The sequence below is a fragment of the Odocoileus virginianus genome, chromosome 5 (genome assembly GCF_023699985.2).
Source record: "Odocoileus virginianus isolate 20LAN1187 ecotype Illinois chromosome 5, Ovbor_1.2, whole genome shotgun sequence".
Lineage (NCBI taxonomy): Eukaryota > Metazoa > Chordata > Mammalia > Artiodactyla > Cervidae > Odocoileus > Odocoileus virginianus.
Genome location: NC_069678.1, coordinates 41,740,107 through 41,760,087, shown reverse-complemented (window position 1 = coordinate 41,760,087; position 19,981 = coordinate 41,740,107). Strand labels below are relative to the sequence as shown.

Below are 19,981 nucleotides of genomic sequence, written 5' to 3'. Positions count from 1 at the left end.
TCAGAGTTCAAATGAGTGGAGCCAACGGTGGGCAAGTCTGCCAGCTGTGCCAATAGGTTGGGTTCCATTTTTTCCCAAAATTAAAGATTTGGTAGACAAATTCATACATAGCCCAAGTTAATCTTTTTTATTTTTAAGGAAACATTTTAAGAGTAAATGTTTTGAAAATTCCAACAACTGTCAAGAAGTTGTTACCTAGAGAGAATCTGGTTCAAATTTTCGGTTATAATTATTCAGAAAGAGTTTATTAACTATTTGCCACTCACTCACAACAAGTATGCTATAGCTTTTCCTATGTGGACAATTAGAAAGAAACCAGAATATCTGAGGTTTCTTTTGCTTTCCACACAAAAATTCAGTAATTAATGAAAATTTTCCTAAGAACATTAAAAATGAGAACTGTCTATATACAATCAATTTTTGATGGAATATATGCTCCATAGCCAATTCTCAATTATCTTCACTGTGTATTATCTTTGGACTTGGACTTTTATTCTTCCCTTTCAGTTGCCATACTTATAAAGAGAGGGATAGTGAAGAGCTTCATAATTGCTTCCTTGAGATGTGGGATGGAGGAGCCAGAACTATAAGAAGAAAGAGGGGAAACTGGTACAGGAATTTTAACAGCCCTGGCCAAGAATAAAAAAGAAACCACATAACCATCACAGCCATGCTTCCCACTCTAGAACTGTTTTAAGGTTTGCTTAATTTTTAAAAATTAAAATAAACCTTGTTTTGTTCTGGAAGAGAACTCTATTAGAAATGAGTTCCTTCCTTCTCATAGAATTTTTGTCTAGAACAAACTAAAGCGAGCATTATTTGCAAAAGAAGAAAATGATCTGAGAGGAACGTGAGAAACTTCAAGGGAATTCAAAGCAACTGAGAAACATTCATCTTGAGGTTAAGAAAAAAAAACGATACCCATGGGCTTTCACTCAGACTACAAGCTTTGCAAGCCTCAAATTCATCATGCTCAGGAACCACACAGTACAGTGCAGGGAAATAAACAGGAAACCAGAGAAAAGATGTTGTCTTCACTTCTCCGTTGTGAATTACTTCCCAGTGCAGGCTGAAACAGAAAGAAATGATTTTGAAAATGCTATTAATAACAAATGCTTCTACTTGAAACTGAGTTTAAACCTTGAAGCTCTGGGTGTGAACCTGCCCTACACAGGGTAATTAAAACTTTATTGTGCATATGAACCACGTGGGCATCTTGTTAAAATGCAGGTTCTGACTCAGTAGATATGGGGTGGAGCTTGTCTCTCTGCATTTCTAGTAGCTCCAGGTCTTGCTGATGCTGCTGGTCCAAGGAAATGCATCTAGTTTGAAAGATGAAGTACAAAAAGAATTTAGCCCAGAATATTCAATTATGAAGTGAATGGTTGTTTTTTAGTTGCTAAATCCTGTCTGACTCTTTTGTGGGAACTATAGCCTGCCAGGCTCCTTTGTCCATGGGATTTCCCAGGCAAGAATATTGAAGTGAGTTACCATTTTCTTCTCCGGGATATCTTCTCAACCCAGGGATCAAACCCACATCTCCTGTGTTGGCCGGCGGATTCTTTACCAGTGTGCTACCAGGGAAGCCCTCAGTGAACAGGAATGAATGATTAATGACAAATGGTACCCTTGTTTAATGTGCTAGGAATATCTATTATGATACTTACTGCTTATATTTAATCATCTAACTAAAGGGTTTTTTTTCTTTAGGAAATTCATAATTGAAAATCACTCTTTCAACTTATTGTATTTATTTTAAAAAATCAAGTTATTTGGACTTTCAACCATTAGGGTGAAACCTCGGGTGGCATTCTAATTGTGGGAAAGCTCCTAGAGGCCTTGGGAGTGATCTGAGTTTTCAAGCCTAAGCACATAAAGCGACAGTAGACATTATAGCAACTTATAAAACAGGAACTTGTCAAGCTGAGTTTCTTAAACTAAGAAGAGGACTCAAATTGTTTTTCAAAGGAGCAATATTAGTACTTTTAACAGGATCATTTTTCATTTTTAGGGACTGTCTCATGCACTGTGGGAAGATTAGAAATAGAATTAAACACACTAGCACTTGCCAGACACTGTGACAGCTAAAACCACCACACAAACACACACATATACACACATTTCTAAACTCCAAATCTTCCCTTGAGAAACTCTTATTTGTTGTTTTGAATTATATATATAGTATAATTATTATATATACTAGTATTATAATTATGTATGATACAATAATTTTATACATGATCATTTGGTACTGAATATGGCTAAAAGAATTTGCTCTATCAACTGGAGTTTTCAAAAAGCAAATGAGATCAAGTTCAAAGTTGACATTTACTGAGAAGTTCACTGTGAAAAATAAAGGAAGAGGAAGCATGCTTGAGCAGGGAGAGCTTCAGACAAAGTCTCGGCCAACCCGACAGGGAGCTGCAGAGGAAGACGGCCTGTTGGAGGAGTCCCGCCTGGGGCAGAATCAGCCCTGGAGTCTGCAGCCGCCGTGGTCAGTATTGACCCACAGAGAGCATGGCCTTGGCCGGGAAGCTGAGGCAGAGTGTGATGCTGTTAGAGGCTATTGTGGGTTCCCCCGTTGGCTCAGTGTTAAGAATCTGCCTACCATGCCGGAGACGTGAGCTGGAGCCCTGGGTTGGGAAATCCCCTGGAGAAGGGCATGGCATCCACTTCAGTATTCTTGCCTGAGGAACCCATGGACAGAGGAGCCTGGTGGGCTACAGTCCATGGGGTTGTAAAGAGTCAGGCATGCCTGAAGCAACTGAGCATGCAGAGGCTGTCGGCTAACAGTATCCTGGCATTAGAAGTTCTGAGTAGCACACTGCCATGAATTTTTTTTCTCTTAAGTCATTTAATATTTCACACAGGGTTAATCATTAGTTACCATATACAACAGAGAACATTTTTTTCTTTCAGTATAAATGAAGCAGGAGGAGCTGCTGAAAGACGTATCATTGAATACTAAAATCCAACCTCTTAATTCTTCTTTTCTCTTTTACAAAATAGTGTGGAAATAGCCTTACAGCAAAATGAAATCATGAATACATTTATTCATGACTGGAAATGCCTGGCAGCAGAAGAAGGCACCTTTGGGGATAAGACAGATACCCACCTAAAAGAGTACCAGTCCTTTACTGACCTTCACAGCCTAACCGAGAAGATGATCACCTGCGTCTCCTGGCATCCTGTCATTTACGGTGAGGCAGAGTCTTGACTGGGATTCCCTCCTGGGATGACATCAGAATAACCAGTTGCTATTATATATAAAGTTGCAAACTGGCTCACTTTCAATAAGACAGTCTCTATTCCTGAGTGCCTGCACCTGCCAAGAGCTTTCTTCACCCTCTCTTCATCTCTCCTCCCAGCTACCTTTCAGGACCACACTGTGGTCTGTAGTTCATAAGGAGAGGACCAGAGCGCCCACGTTGCCCAGCTGGTGTAATGCCAAATCTGGACTTGACCAGGACTTGTTGGGCTCCTAAGGCTAGCTTCACTCCCTGCAACACTCCACCTCTCTGATTACTGGGCATAATAGGAGACACATCTTTAAAGCGCTCAGCAGCTAAGAGGGTAGGAATGTGCGAGGACGGAACGATGGACAGAGCCAGCCTTGCTCTCTTTCTTCCTCCTTCCCGCCCAGTGTTGGTCCTCTCCTCACAAAAACAAAGCTCTTTTGTTCTTACTAAGTCTTCAAAGTGCACCATTGATTTTATATCAACAGTCCATCTCAATTTGGACCAGCCACAGTCAAGTGCTAATAAGCAACAGTGGCTACTGGCAACCAGTGTACTATTAGACAGTACAGCTCTAACAATACTCTTGGTCTCCTGTAGAATATTTTTACAGAGGCTTCATTCAAATGGAAGTGAACAGTGACTATGTAGAAAAACAAAACCTACAAACACTTCTCTGTGCACAATGGCTGCAGACTTTAATTCCCAGTTGTGTTCCAAACAGGGCTAATAGCTGTGTCGGTGGCTGTACGGCTGTCCTTTGAAGAGAGGGTCCACTTTTCTGGTAAATTACTGCTGCAACCATCACTGATTCTTTTCTGGAGTTTCTCTGATCCCATACATCCTCAGGTAATAAAGGAGAGTCATCCATATGGTCTTTAGCAGTTTTAATTGCAAAACATTTTATAATCATTTAAGGTTGTAAACCCCTATAAAGCTAGGCTTTCTTCAGAATTTTTTGTCATTCAATTTGAGCAAAACTCAAGTTTACACTTAGATTATTGAAAAAGTTTTATTGAGAAAATCAACATATTATTTTAAAAAATATTATAAGAGAAATGGTCAATTGATTTTAAAAGAGTAAACCCTTTTATGGGCTTTATTTCAATACTAATTGTTCAAATGCAGACATTAGTTTCCCATGAACTTCGGCAATTCCAAGGATCACCAGGAGGAGGTGTAATGAGTAAAGATGCCTGTGTGGGAGAGGGTGGGGACCGTGGCTCTGGAGAGAACACAGCCCATCTGTGGAGACAGTACTCTTCAGCTGTTGCTGTCAAGTGGTCCCGCTTGTCGAGGGAATTCTGTGGGAGATCTCCCAAGTTTAAAATACCTCAACTAAAACTAAACCAAAACACACGGCAATCCAAATAAAATAGGCTGAAGGCTGGGTTTACCCGCCACAGTGTTCAGTTTCCAGTGTCTGCATAAGATGAGTTCTGTTTAGGGGGAGGGAGTTTAGAGTGTTAGATTAAGTTTTTCCAACATACTTAAATATATTAATATTTTGTTTCTATAAAGCATTGTATAACTAAAGTTTCCCTAATAAGCCTTCAGTTCAGTTCAGTTGCTCAGTTGTGTCCGACTCGTTGCGACCCCATGAACCGCAGCTCGCCAGGCCTCCCTGTCCGTCACCAACTCCCAGAGTTTACCCAAACTCATGTCCATTGAGTCGGTGATGCCATCCAGCCATCTCATCCTCTGTCCTCCCCTTCTCCTGCCTTCAATCTTTCTCAGCATCAGGGTCTTTTCAAATGAGTCAGCTCTTCACATGAGGTGGCCAGAGTAGTGGAGTTTCAGCTTCAACATCAGTCCTTCCAACGAACATCCAGGACTGATCTCCTTTAGGATGGATTGGTTGGATCTCCTTGCAGTCCAAGGGACTCTCAAGAGTCTTCTCCAACACCACAGTTCAAGAGCATCAATTCTTCAGCGCTCAGCTTTCTTTACAGTCCAACTCTCACGTCCATACATGACCACTGGAAAAACCATAGCCTTGACCAGACGGACCTTTGCTGACAAAGTAATGTCTGCTTTTTAATATGCTACCTAGGTTGGTCATAACTTTCCTTCCAAGGAGTAAGCGTCTTTTAATTTCCTGGCTGCAATCACCATCTACAGTGATTTTGGAGCCCCGAAAAATAAAGTCAGCCACTATTTTCACTGTTTCCCCATCTGTTTCCCATGAAGTGATGGGACCAGGTGCCATGATCTTAGTTTTCTGAATGTTGAGCTTAAATACAACTTTTTCACTCTCCTTTTTCACTTTGATCAAGAGGCCCTTTAGTTCTTCTTCACTTTCTGCCGTAAGGGTGGTGTCATCTGTGTATCTGAGGTTATTGATATTTCTCCTGGAAATCTTGATTCCAGGTTGTGCTTCATCCAGCCCAGCATTCTCATGACATATTCTGCATATAAGTTAAATAAGCAGGGTGACAATATACAGCTTTGATGTACTCCTTTTCCTATTTGGAACCAGTCTGTTCTTCCATGTCCTGTTCTAACTGTTGCTCCCTGACCTGCATACAGGTTTCTCAAGAGGTAGGTCAGGTGGTCTGGTATTCCCACTTCTTTCAGAATTTTGCAGCCTTATCCTCCCCTATTCCTTCTTCCTTCATCTAAATAAAGACAATTTCTACTGCTAGAGAGGGTAGATGCTTTAATTATTATAGATACTGAGATCAAAATGACCATTCTGTTGTTCTTCCTCCTTGGCCTGCTCACCACGAGAATGGTGCCATCTCTCACTGGGGTTTTTCAGTGAAACCCTCTCCAGTCCATGCCATGGAAGTGTGGCTGAACCTCCTGGCAAATAGGAAGAGCAAAGAAATGCTCTCCTTTCCTCTATTTTGAAGAATAGTTTTAAAAAAATATGCAAAATAATTTCCTAAAGATATAATGCAAGTGATTTTTGTCTTTGTTCTAATCAAAACTATAAGAAAGTATTAAACGATTTTATTTTCAAAAGTAGAGTTTTCTCTAGAATTCACAAAATACAAAATAAACCAAGATAATCCATCCCAGTTCCAATTTGAAATCTTTAGCTCAGTGCTGGTAAACCAGTGACCTTTGGAACCTATATTTTTGGTCATTAATGTTTAAAGAAGAATGATAACCATGCGAGTGTTGAGCTTGGTGGTGACACAGTAACACAGATGCTAACTATGGTTAGTATACCTATTTCCTTACACTGTTGTATTCCTTGCAGAGCTTCCTCCCTACCCCCGAGGCACTTGATTTTGTTTATGGGTTCTGTATTATTTTAAAATTTGAAATAATATCACCGGCAACTCCATCATCTTTTTTTGTTCACACGTTTTATTGTTGAGTGCTCATTCTGTGCCATGCTTGTATATACAGGTGGAAATAAATCATACAAATATCCTGACCTCCCATAGCTTGCTCTCCACACTTTTCAGAAACACTGATTTAATAGTCTTTTTATTTATTAAAAAAAAAAGTATAACACTGACCCATGGAGGGTAGAGGAGGGGAGACCAGGTCCCCTTAAGAACCCTGCTCTCATGTGCATGATCAACGTCCAGAATAAAATTCAGCAAAAGCAGCTTCTGCTCCAGAGGTAGAATTTTCAGCATGGACTCCATGTGCATGTTTTTATAAATAACTATAAAATTAGACCTTTGACTTTATTAATATTATTTTCTTGCTGTGATCATAATAGTTTTTCTCATTCTCTCTTGAATTTGGGGATTTACCTTAGTTAATGCTGGAAAGCCCCGATGACATCTTCTGCTTCCAGTTCTGTCCGACTGACCCTAATATCATTGCTGGCGGCTGCATAAATGGGCAGGTATATCTGGGGTTTTCTTTCAGCTTTTTATTAATTTATAGCATTCTGTTATACATTTTGACTGGTTATTTTTTTTTAACTTAAGGGTTCAATTCAGCAGAGGAAAGGCATGCCAATTGCATGTGAATCACCATACCAGGAACTGGGGTATAAAAATGTGGTAGACATGGCATCTGGGCTCAAGATGTCCACAGGGTAATCCAGTTATATGGTAACTGGAAGAAAACCAGGTCAGATCTATTTGTGTTGCTGAACTAGAACCATGCACTGTGTAAGATTCCAGGGAAGAACAAAGACCATAAGCATAATACCTCTTGGCCAGGAGGCCTCTTCTGAAATTTCCCTAGTGATAGGAGTTAGGGAATGATCCAGGATTTAAACAGAATTCTTTGAAAAAGTTACCTATATCACTGAATTTTTGTGTGTATAATTTGACACCTTTTTACAATTATGTAATTTGTATAAAACTTAGATTCTCTCTTCCAATTGCCTGTTTCTCCAACAAAACAAAACAAAAAGCTTATAGCTATTTTATGATCAAAGTTTAAGTTCTTTGTGATATAGTGAATTTGACCATTACAAGGGTATAATGATCTTTTATCGTGTGGCTAGGAAAGCTTTCTTCTGGTTGAAATGTAAATGACTGCATCATCCATGCTCACATATCCAGAACCAAAACATCCAAGTAAACTAATTTTCTTCCATGGTTTTGTTCAACAATAACTGGTGTTTATAATGAGGATCCAGAGCACATCCTCCAAGCCCCGCGAATACTGCCCTCTTTACTGATTGAGAAGGTGACACAACTTTTCAGAATATTTTTTTTTCAGAATATTTAAGAAAAGCAAATGATGAAAATGAAATCAGCCACAACTTTGTAACCCTGATATTTTAGTGTATAGGAATGACTTTTAATCATTGAAGATTATCCTAGCATTGCACATTCTACTTTATTCTGATTTTTCAAAAAATGACCATCAATGTATATGCAAATTCATAGCTGGCCATGCTGCTGCTACTGCTGTATAGTTGTTAAGTTGTGTTCAACTCTGCAACCCCATGGACTGTAGCCCACCAGGCTCCTCTGTCCATGGAATTCTCCAGGCAAGAATACTAGAGTAGGTAACCATTTCCTTCTTCAGGGGATCTTCCCAACCTAGGGATCAAACCCAGGTCTCCAGCTTGGCAGGTGGATTCTTTACTACTGAACCACCTGGGAAGCCCTGGAATTGACCATGATATTCAGTGAAATAGAAATCATCATTTCCTAGCCTTTCAGACAATTTTGGGTGTTTGTACTTAATTCTGGAGAACAGACTTTTCTCCTGGGTCTAAAGCAGTTCTCCCCACAATCAGTACCTTCCTCCAAACAAGGAAGAGCTGTTCCCAAAGCAGAGAGAATTGCATGATGTGTGTCTTGGATTAAAAAATTTTGGCATTCATTAACACAAGCACAAAAAAGAGCTAAAAATGCTTTTATAGAAAACAAAACTTCTTTATATTACCTTTAAATGTTGCTGACTTAGGATATAGGCTATTTTTTTTTATTATCCTCCCAAGGTGATTGATTTATCAGAGTGCATACAATACCAATAGACTTTTTTAAATGTTCAAGACTCAATTTGCTAATTCCTAAAAATATGTTATAATAACATTTATTTCTCTTTTAGATTGTCATGTGGGATATTACTGCACATGCAGATCGAATAGAAAATATCAAGGCAGGTGGTAGTAGAAGTAAAAAAGTCACTCTCAAGGTTAGTTTTTATAACTTTTCACCTGCAAGTTTATGCCATCAGAGTTTATCAAAAAGTATATGACAAGGTTGTCAAGCTAAACAAAGACTCAACAGAAAAAAAAAAGTATTATTTCCTGTCTTCACATCTGCTGCACACATTTTGAGTTGCTTTTATGTAGGCCCTTGAAACAATAGAGTGGGAAAGACTAGAGATCTCTTCAAGAAAATTAGAGGTACCAAGGGAACATTTCATGCAGAAATGGGCACAATAAAGGACAGAAATGGTATGGACCTAACAGAGGCAGGAGATTAAGAAGAGTTGGCAAGAATACACAGAACTTACAAAAAAGGTCTTCATGACCCAGATAATCACAATGGTGTGACCACTCACCTAGAGCCAGACATCCTGGAATGTGAAATCAAGTGGGCCTTAGAAAGCATCACTACGAACAAAGCTGGTGGAGGTGATGGAATTCCAGTTGAGCTATTTCAAATCCTAAAAGATGATGCTGTGAAAGTGCTGCACTCAATATGCCAGCAAATTTGGGAAACTCAGCAGTGGCCACAGGACTGGAAAAGGTCAGTTTTCATTCCAATCCCAAAGAAAAGCATTGCCAAAGAATGCTCAAACTACCGTACAATTGCACTCATCTCACACGCTAGTAAAGTAATGCTCAAAATTCTCCAAGCCAGGCTTCAACAGTACGTGAACCGTGAACTTCCAGATGTTCAAGCTGGATTTAGACAAGGCAGAGGAACCAGAGATCAAACTGCCAACATCCGTTGGATCATCAAAAAAGCAAGAGAGTTCTAGAAAAAATCTGCTTTACTGACTATGCCAAAGCCTTTGACTGTGTGGATTACAATAAACTGTGGAAAATTCTGAAGGAGATGGGAATACCAGACCACCAGACCTGCCTCCTGAGAAATCTGTATGCAGGTCAAGAAGTAACAGCTAGAATTGGACATGGAACAACAGACTGGTTCCAAATAGGGAAAGGAATACGTCAAGGCTGTATATTGTCACCCTGCTTATTTAACTTATATGCAGAATACATCATGAGAAATGCTGGGCTGGATGAAGCACAATCTGGAATCAAGATTTCCAGGAGAAATATCAGTAACCTCGACATGCAGATGATACCACCCTTATGGCAGAAAGCGAAGAAGAGCTAAAAAGCCTCTTGATGAATGTGAAAGAGGAGAGTGAAGAAGTTGGCTTAAAGCTCAATATTCAGAAAACTAAGATCATGGCATCCGGTCCCATCAGTTCAGTTCAGTCACTCAGTCGTGTCTGACTCTTTGTGACCCCATGAATTGCAGCACGCCAGGCCTCCCTGTCCATCACAAACTCCCGAGGTTTACTCAATTCCATGCCCATTGAGTCGGTGATGCCATCCAACCATCTCATCCTCTGTAATCCCCTTCTCCTCCTGCCCCCAATCCCTCCCAGCATCAGGGTCTTTTCCAATGAGTCAACTCTTCACATGAGGTGGCCAAAGTATTGAAGTTTCAACTTGAGCATCAGTCCTTCCAATGAACACCCAGGACTTATCTCTTTCAGGATGGACTGGTTGGATCTCCTTGCAGTCCAAGGGACTCTCAAGAGTCTTCTCATTTCATGGCAAATAGATGGGGAAACAATGGAAACAGTGACAGACTTAATTTTTGGGGGGTTCCAAAATCATTGCAGATGGTGATTACAGCCGTGAAATTAAAAAATGCTTACTTCTTGGAAGAAAAGTTATGACCAACCTAGATAGCATATTAAAAAGCAGAGACATTACTTTGTCAACAAAGGTCCCTCTAGTCAAGGCTATGGTTTTTCCAGTAGTCATGTATGGATGTGAGCTGCTGCTGCTGCTAAGTCGCATCAGTTGTGTCCGACTCTGTGCGACTCCATAGACAGCAGTCTACCAGGCTCCGCTGTCTCTGGGATTCTGCAGGCAAGAACACTGAAGTGGGTTGCCATTTCCTTCTCTGATATGGATGTGAGAGTTAGACTCTAAAGAAAGCTGAGCACAGAACAATTGATGTTTTTCAACTGTAGAGTTGGAAAAGACTCTTGAGAGTCCCTTGGACTGCAAGGAGATCCAGCCAGTCCATCCTAAAGGGAATCAGTCTTGAGTATTCATTGGAAGGACTGATGTTGAAGCTGAAACTCCAATACTTTGGCCACCTGATGCGAAGAACTGACTCACTGTAAGAGACCCTGATGTTGGGAAAGATTGAAGGTGGGAGGAGGAGGGGATGACAGAGGATTAGATGGTTGGATGGCATCACCAACTCTATGGACATGAGTTTGAGTAAGTTCCAGAAGCTGGTGATGGACAAGGAAGCCTGGCATGCTGCAGTTGATGGGTTGCAAAGAGTCAGACATGACTGAGCAACTGAACTGAACTGAGGCCCTTGATTAAAAACACCACACAACAGATTGTACTGTCTATCCCAGGAGTTCTTTTTTGTGGTCACTGTTGTTAAATAAAGGAGCCAAGGGGTTCTCTAAAGTGATGCTGTTGAAAAAGCACTGGAGAGAAACTCCACGTATCCAGGCTCTAGATCACAGTTTCACGAGTTTGGGTATGTTCCCCTAACCCCAAATACCCCCAAGCATTGATTTTCTTGCATATAAAATGAGTTACAATCCTTTCTGGTAATAATATGCTCTGACCTGTGAAGCCGTGGATTCTGCCAAGAGGTCTGGGAAGAGATGCCTTAGGTCCCAGCTCAGTACTCACCTACCATTTGTACATTCCCATCCCCAGTCCTTCAACCTGAGCATCATGGATCTCCAACCAAGAAACCATGGGATGTGGTCTTGTGTGCACTTAAAAAAAAATACTCCTTCAAAAATGGAGTCTCATTGGTTCTTTTGGGTATGGGTCAGTCATTCTTGTAAAAAGTTTAGAGGTAAAATCTTAGACTAAACTGAAGTGGAAAGAAGATAATCTAATTAGGGGCTTCCCAGGTAGGGCAGTGGTAAAGAACCCACCTGCCAATGCAGGAGATGCCAGAGATGATCCCTGGGTTGGAAAAATCTCCTGGAGTAGGAAATGGCAAACTGCTACAGTATTCTTTTGTGTGTGTGTATGTGCACTTTAAAACAACCCTTGATTATGCTCATGGATTCAGTGGGTAGGCTTTTAGAATGGGCTTAATGGGTTGGCTTGTTTATGTTCCACTCTCTTTGGTGCCTTATCTGGGGAGACTGGCATCTTGAAGAAGGGGGTTACTTGATAACTTGGGGTGGGATCATCCGAAGGCATGTTCACTCACTTACTTGAGGGGCGGGGCGATGCTGGCTTTTGACCCAGACTTCCCTAGGCAGTTGACTGGTCGAGGCGCACCTCCACATGGCGTGTCCTAGTGGTGTCTTCACATGACTACTTCAGGCTTTCTTCTAGAACATCACAGAGCATCACTTCCACTGCCCGCTCCAATATTTTTGCCTGGGAAAGCTCCCTGGGAACTGAAGCAGAAAAAGATAATCTAATTACCTAACTATATAATACAGAGAAATACTAATTTATGTTTTTCCTTGAACTGGTATTTCTTCAAATTATTGATTTTAATTGGAATGATACATCAAGTATGAGTTCCTTCATCAGCTCTCTGAAATTAGTACATAACTTTCATGTAACATTTTACAGCCTATGTTCCTCCTTGAACCAGAGAGTAATAAAGAAGAAATGTATATCAGACACTGTGCAGTTTCCTCAATAGAAAGTGGACATAGGAAAGTAATTACAGATATACATTGGCTGCCTGATACATTTGAGGTGAGTCTTGATGACTTCAAACTTTTCTCCTGCTGACTTGTAGGTTTTTGAACATTTTTATTCAAAGAGGATGTTTCAAGTAAACAATTTATCTGCATTTAAATTGTGAATTACCAGGAACTAAACATCACACCCTGTGTCACTGTTGACAAACCAAGATCTGACTTGGGGGTGAGAAGAAGGCCAGGGTTTCAACTTCCATGGTTTATAAGCCACTAAAAAATGTAGGTAGTGTCAACACTGATATAATACAATAGTGGAGAAAATGAAGGTTGTAAAAATAGAAACAAATATTTTACACCTTTGTGAATTTAAATTTTATGATTTTAGCTGTTTAGAGCAGACAACTCTGAAGATCTGTGACATGTGATAATGAGTCACTTTGCAAGGTGGTCTTGAATTGAGTGCATCGTGAGGCTGATAGGTGAAAACTCTAGACGCTTGTGCCGTGAGTGAGCCCGGCTGACTGCCCAGCATTTGTGCTGCAGTTTCACTTTGTAGTTCTGTGCTTTACCTGCAAAGTCTGGTGTTTGTGAATTTGAAAACTAATAAACCTCCCAAATGTTTCCCTCAAGGAACTAGGGGTCTACTATGTACTTTGAAAAATTAAAAGATAAGAATATTGAAGATTCTAAAAACTTAGAGTTAAGAAGGGTGATTAGCCCTTCAGGGTATTCAAGTGGATTATGCAAAAATACAATTACTTTTGAAAGTTCTAATGAGCCAAAATAAATACAATGAATTAGAATATCATAATCCTGGATTCTACAGTTTTCTAAGCTAAATAATATTGAAAGAAATTTAAAATATGCACATGTAAATTTTTAAATTAAAAAATAAAGAACAAGTAGCAAAATGAAGAAAAACATTTGCCCCAAATATGGTAAATAGAAATTTTCCAGTAAATAAGCTAAAGACATATACTGAAAAACAATTAGCAGATAAACAGGAAAATCATTCAGACTTTCTAATAATCAAAGAAATTAATCATAAAGCAAAACTAATGTATTATTTTGGACCTATTTAATTCTTACGTGAGACTTTCAATTATTATCTTGTGTTAGAAAGGATGAAATGGTGAAATCAATAAACTCTAACATTACTGGTAACAACATAAAAGTTTTAGAATACAATTAGCCAATGTGGTTCTTAAATCATTCACATTTTCAAAGTTTTTGACCATTAATACAAAATTTGGGAAATTTATACAAAGAAATAATCCAATTTGTGTCCAAAGATACACAGTCACATGCATATCTTGACAAATAATGTCAAAGTGTATCCATGAAAAAGATTGGAAAAGGATATAAGGTAGAACTATATTTGATTTTAAAAACTTCTATTTCCCAAACTTTCATAATATGATTTTGTTTTCCCAGTTATTAACGCATAAAGCGCCAGAGTAAGTGCGAGTCTGGAGTGTTGAGCTTCCTATAAGAGGGAAGCCTTATTGCTAAATCACTTCAGTCGTGTCCGACTCTATGAAACTCCATAGACGGCAGCCCACCAGGCTCCCCCATCCCTGGGATTCTCCAGGCAAGAACACTGGAGTGGGTTGCCATTTCCTTCTCCAATGCATGAAAGTGAAAAGTGACACACGCTCAGTCGTGTCCGACTCTTAGCGACCCCAGGGACTGCAGCCTACCAGGCTCCTCCGTCCATGGGATTTTCCAGGCAAGAGTGCTGGAGTGGGGTGCCATTGCCTTCTCCAGGAAGCCTTATTAGAGGGAAAGGAAACATGGGTTCCTGATTGTTTTTCAATCACAGTGGAAGGTAACAGCTGTAACTGAAGCTGACTGGGCTAAGGCCACAGCAGAGTCAGCAGGTGTCCAGGGTCCTCGCTCCTGTGACGCCAACAGGTCTTACCACTGCAGCCCCTGTATTCTTCTCCCACCCCTACTTTTACTGTTTATTTGCTGCTGGAACCCTCCACCTTTGCCGTTTTGCTCATCAGTTCTATTGGGTAGGTAGGGTATTGGTAAAAGTCATTTTTCCTGTTGACTTGAGAGTAGCGCTGTCATAGGTTGCCACAAAAAATCTTTCACCTCCTTTGAGAGCTGGCTGGTTGGAAACGTGGACCTTCAGGATTCTAAGGAGCCACTAACCCTCCTTGGACTCCTCTGTGTGCTAGCAGAGTTGTGCCACTAGTTACTGAAAGAATGTAGGTGCCCAGCATTCACTGCATGCTGTGTCTAATTTAACACCAAGCCTCTTATCTATTGATCTTACCTGCTTAACAATCTCATAAAAGCACCTATGTTCAGCTCCATAATTAGCAGTGAAAAACAGAATGCGTTTCTATTTTTCTATTACATTTTGCATTTCTAATGTATTTCTAATAATAATAGTAATGAGGTTATAGCACATTATCTATATATTAAAAACCAGAATGGTTTATGACTACATAGGTAAGTTTTAAAAGTGCAGTAACTGAAAAATCTTAGGATAGAAATTTATGTTCATACTAATTAAAACTAATTTTAAAATGTAAAAATGTTTCTGTGAAAAAGGACTGCAAAAGATGTATGTCAGAATTATACTTGATTTCAAAACCTTCCAGTTTCCAAATTCTGTGTTTGTTTTATGTTCTTTTAAAAAATGTTAAAGAAGAAAAAATTTTAACGTAAAAAGCTTTGAGAAAAAAGTCGTCACTGTTCTAGGTACACAGAACTTATTTCTAGCATTTTTAAAAATAGATTAACAGATTGGGAAATGTCTTTGAAAATCGAAGTGGAATATCCTGTCAACTTGTCACTTGTTCGGCAGACTGGTATGTCTTATTTTAATCATTACCTATTTGTTTTCAAACAATATATTTTTTATCTGATGCTTATAAGATTGTTGTGCTCTTCTGTTCCTTAAATAATCTTTGTTGCAGCAATTAAGCCTAATTAATTAGAGGACAGAATTTTACATTGTTGCTGGTATTAAAAAAATCTTTTTTTTAATATGGATATATTGTAAAAAGAAGAATGAACTAGATTTCATGGTTGGTAATACTGTATAAACATCCATAATTATTCTGGTTCTTCATAGTCCCATACTTGTACTTTTGCAATGTTTGTTTATATTCAATTTTATCTCACAATTATGAAGATGACAACATTTAATTGGGAAAGTTTCTTTTAGAAGGTGGAAGAGTCTTGCATCTTTTATTGTATATTTATTACAAGTATTTTTATAAATAAGTCAGTGACTATGTTGAAGAATGTTTATTTTTAAACTTGTATCCCTCAATTTATAAAATTAATAATGAAGTAGGACATATGAATGGGAATAGTATTATCTACATCCAGATACTAGCAAAACTTTACAATTCCAAATAGCTTTGACCCCCGTAGAAATCACAACACCTTAAGCTTTAGGCACTGATTGCAGCAGAAGCCGGAGAAGGCAATGGCAGCCCACTCCAGTGCTCTTGCCTGGAAAATCCCGTGGACGGAGGAGCCTGGTGGGCTGCAGTCCATGGGGTCGCTGAGGGTCGAACATGACTGAGCGACTTCACTTTCACTTTTCACTTTTATGCATTGGAGAAGGAAATAGCAACACACTCCAGCGTTCTTGCCTGGAGAATCCCAGGGACGGGGGAGCCTGGTGGGCTGCTGTCTACGGGGTCACACAGAGTCGGACATGACTGAAGTGACTTAGCAGCAGCAGAAGCAGCTGTGAAATGGCAGATGAAGGTATAAATAACTTTAATTAATTAATCCTTTGTGCATGTATTGGGTAAGTTTCTGTGATTACAAGAAACAGAAATTGACTATAGTTACCTTAAGTGGACAAAATTAATTTATTGGAAGTTTATGCCAATACTGTAATACATGCTTTAGCAGGTTAACTCTTTTTATATTGTCAATAACCCTGAAAAAATACTTACGGACTGAGGAAATGAGACTTTGAAGGAAATATATCATCTATCTATAGCTCACTATGTATATAGTGAATAGCCAGAATGAATGGCCAACCTCTTCCATCTGATGGGATTGGTCCAACCATTGTATCACTGTTCAGGATTCAGAGAAGAGATAAACCCAGAAATAAACCCATACATCTGTGATTAACTGATTTTCAACAAGGGTACCAAGGCAATTTAGTGGAGAAAAATAGTGTTTCAACAAATGGTGCTAGGACAAATAGCTATTCACGTGCAAAAGAATTACCTCACACTCTATACAAAATTAATTGAAAATGAAATAAAGAGCTAAATGTAAGAGTTAAAACTAAACAGCTCTTAGAAGAAAACATGGACACACATAAATATAAGTGTTTATGGCCTTGTATTAGGTAATGATTCCCTAGATATTACACCAACAAAGGAAGAGCAAATCAGAATCACTTTTGATTAGATACCACTTCACACACATTAGATAGCCAAAATAACAAGACCAAAAAATAGTAAGTGTTGTTGAGAATGGAGAGAAATTGGGATCTTCAAGACAAAAGAAATAATACATTTGGTGATGATGTAGAGAAATTGGAATTCTCAAAAATGATTCAGTTGTTTTGGAAAACAATCTTAACATTTCCTCAGAAGATTAAACATAGATGCAACCATGTAACTCAGCAATTCAAGTCCTTAATATATATCCAGGAGAGATGAAAACCTACACCCACACAAAACTTATCAACAAATGTTCATAGAAGGATTATTCATAATAGCAAAAAGGGGAAGTAACCCAGTTTCATTTATTCATTCGTCAGTCCATCAAATGATGAAGGGGTAAATAAAGTGTAGGATAGTTATACAATGGAATATTATTTGACAATAAAAAGGAATGATATACTGATATATACTACAACATGAATGACCTTCAAAAACATGCTAAGTGAAATAAGTCAGTCACAAAAGACTACATATTGTATGATTCCATTTATATGAAACGTCCAAAATAGACAAATTTGTAGAGACAGTGAGTAGATTAGTGGTTGCTCAGGGCTGGTGGGAGGGACTGAAGGAAATGGGGAATGACTGGTAATCTGTACACAAATTCTTGGGGGAGAGGTGATATGAAATCTTCTATTGGTAATGTTTTGCACAATTCAATGAATGTATTAAAAACCACTTAATTCTATACTTTAAGTGAAAGAAAGTGAAGTGAAAGTATTAGTCACTCAGTCGTGTCCAACTCCTTGCGACCCCATGGACTATAGCCCACTTTGGATTCTCCAGACAAGAATACTAGAGTGGGTTGCCATTCCCTTCTCCAGGGAATCTTCCCCACCCAGGGATCAAACCCACATCTCTTGCATTATAGGCAGATTCTTTACCACTGAGCCATCAGGGACGCACTTTAAGTGTACTATAAGTGGGTGGATTTTGTGGCATATGAGTTATATTTCAATAAAATTGTTAAGTTTTTTCAAAAAAGATTATATCACAAAAGATTGTCAGTTGCCAAATTCAATTGCCATGTATGATAATATTAGTCTCAATACTAGCAAAATCATTAAATAATCCTATAAACTTTATAATTCTCTAAAATATGAAATGCAAAATAGTCCCATTTCATTAAAATCTTAATTTTGGAGATATCACATATACCATAATCACAATGTTAATGTATAGCAGCGAGAATGGTAGTCTTGAGGTTATACCTTTTCTTTGTACTTAGTTAAAAAATAAACTGTAAACTTTTTTTAAAGCACAATATGCTTTTGGGATATCAGACCACAGAAAGCCGTAACCCCTCAACCACAGGCAGAGAAAAAGAAAGAAGAAAGTATTGAAATTCCTTTTGATATACCATCTACTTTTTTGCATCTAGATCTCAGCTGGAAACCTCTCTCAAAGGTAAGTAACATGGGATTTAGTCCATTTTATTTGCTTATATACACTATATAGTTTACATGCATAGATATACATATATTTATATTTATACATATACACACTTTAAAAGTAGAGCAGCTCAGATTAACACAGGACATTACAACTCATGTATTCATTCAACCGATAAATTCTTTCATTGAGAGGTATTATAATGTCTGTCTAGGTCAAGACAGAAATCACAGATGAATATTTGTTCATGTATAAGGAAGCAGCAACTTACCAATGTTTTTTTTAACAATTACTCATTATTACATAGCAGTTGCTTAAAAATTAGTGAGCTCTTAGGTTAGCCCAGAAAAGCTTATTTTAGCTGTCTTATAGCCAAAATTCTACATGTTTTACCCATCAACAGTAGAAGTGTATCACAACACCTATGATGAAATAAAACTGACGGTAGCTGAAAGAAGAATTAATTGTAGTTGTCTTCAATGGCAGAGCTTGAAGAAAAGTAATTTTAATTTAAGAAAAGTCGGGCCGTGAATGAGATGTATGTGAGAAATATGAATAAACTTCTGACATTGAAGGCTTTTTTTCTTTGAAATGTCTATTTCCAAATTTAATATTTTTATTTTCCTTTGATTTCATGCATTTGTTCCCAGTAGAAGGGAAAGCACAGAGGGGTGAGAATATTCATGAAGTAACTAGGATTAGAAATTAGAGGATTAGAAATTTTCTGGGCAGAATTTATAGATCTGTAGATAGTTTTAAAAGGAACAAGTAAACAAAATTCACCTGAGACTAGTTGTATAGCATGTGGACAAAATTTCTAATGGAGAAAAGTGGGGAGGGAGCCATGGGGGAAAACGTTGTGTGTGATGGTTTCCCATTCCGGAGCAGACCCGGGCCACTGCCGGAACTCAAGGGCTCGTATGTCCCTGAAGGGACTTGACAGTTCCAGTGAGGTGCAAGGTCCCTGCACAACTGTTCAGAGCTTTCTTTAACTGAAAGATTTAGGGAACAGGGAAACAGGCCATTATTTTATATTAAAACCAATAATAAGATATTATGAAATCGAAGACAAAACAGTTTGAGAAATTTAACAACATATGAGACTTTGGGGTTTGGAAATGAGCCCCCAGACAAGCTCCCCTCAGTAGCCTGGTTTTAGAAACTGTGGTTTAGGTGCTTTCTGTGGGGAAAAGCAACCAGACTCTGAGGAAGAATGGAGAAGGGAGGAAGAGAGGGAAGTAGGGACATAGCCATGTGGGGACAGAGAGAAAGGCAAGAATAAACCAGCCATGGACAGTTTAAGGACAGTTTAAGGATATATATATATAAGAGGGAAAGGCAAGAATAAACCAGCCATGGACAGTTTAAGGACAGTTTAAGGATATATATATATAAGAGGGAAAGGCAAGAATAAATCAGCCATGGACAGTTTAAGGACAGTTTAAGGATATATATATATATATAAGAGGGAAAGGCAAGAATAAATCAGCCATGGACAGTTTAAGGTAATAATCATTCGTATATGTTCTCTCAAAAGATAAGGCTGTCTAAAGGTGAAACAACTTTAGACCACTGCCCAACCAAGTTAAGCCTGAGCGAAGACAATCTCCTTTACAAAGCACAAGGTAACTGCCTTTGCTT

The 19,981-nt window shown here is 38.7% G+C and overlaps 1 protein-coding gene across 1 annotated transcript in view; it reads left to right on the top strand.

The window, feature by feature from the left end:
- DNAI3 (dynein axonemal intermediate chain 3) overlaps positions 1 to 19,981 on the top strand; it is an 87,769-nt gene that overhangs the window by 26,181 nt on the left and 41,607 nt on the right. The window contains exons 9-16 of the mRNA XM_070467818.1: positions 3,010 to 3,200; positions 3,961 to 4,085; positions 6,958 to 7,047; positions 8,718 to 8,804; positions 12,436 to 12,564; positions 15,261 to 15,334; positions 18,208 to 18,355; positions 19,878 to 19,965. Of these exons, the coding sequence (XP_070323919.1) occupies positions 3,010 to 3,200; positions 3,961 to 4,085; positions 6,958 to 7,047; positions 8,718 to 8,804; positions 12,436 to 12,564; positions 15,261 to 15,334; positions 18,208 to 18,355; positions 19,878 to 19,965 (932 nt within the window). The remainder of the gene's footprint in view (positions 1 to 3,009; positions 3,201 to 3,960; positions 4,086 to 6,957; positions 7,048 to 8,717; positions 8,805 to 12,435; positions 12,565 to 15,260; positions 15,335 to 18,207; positions 18,356 to 19,877; positions 19,966 to 19,981) is intronic.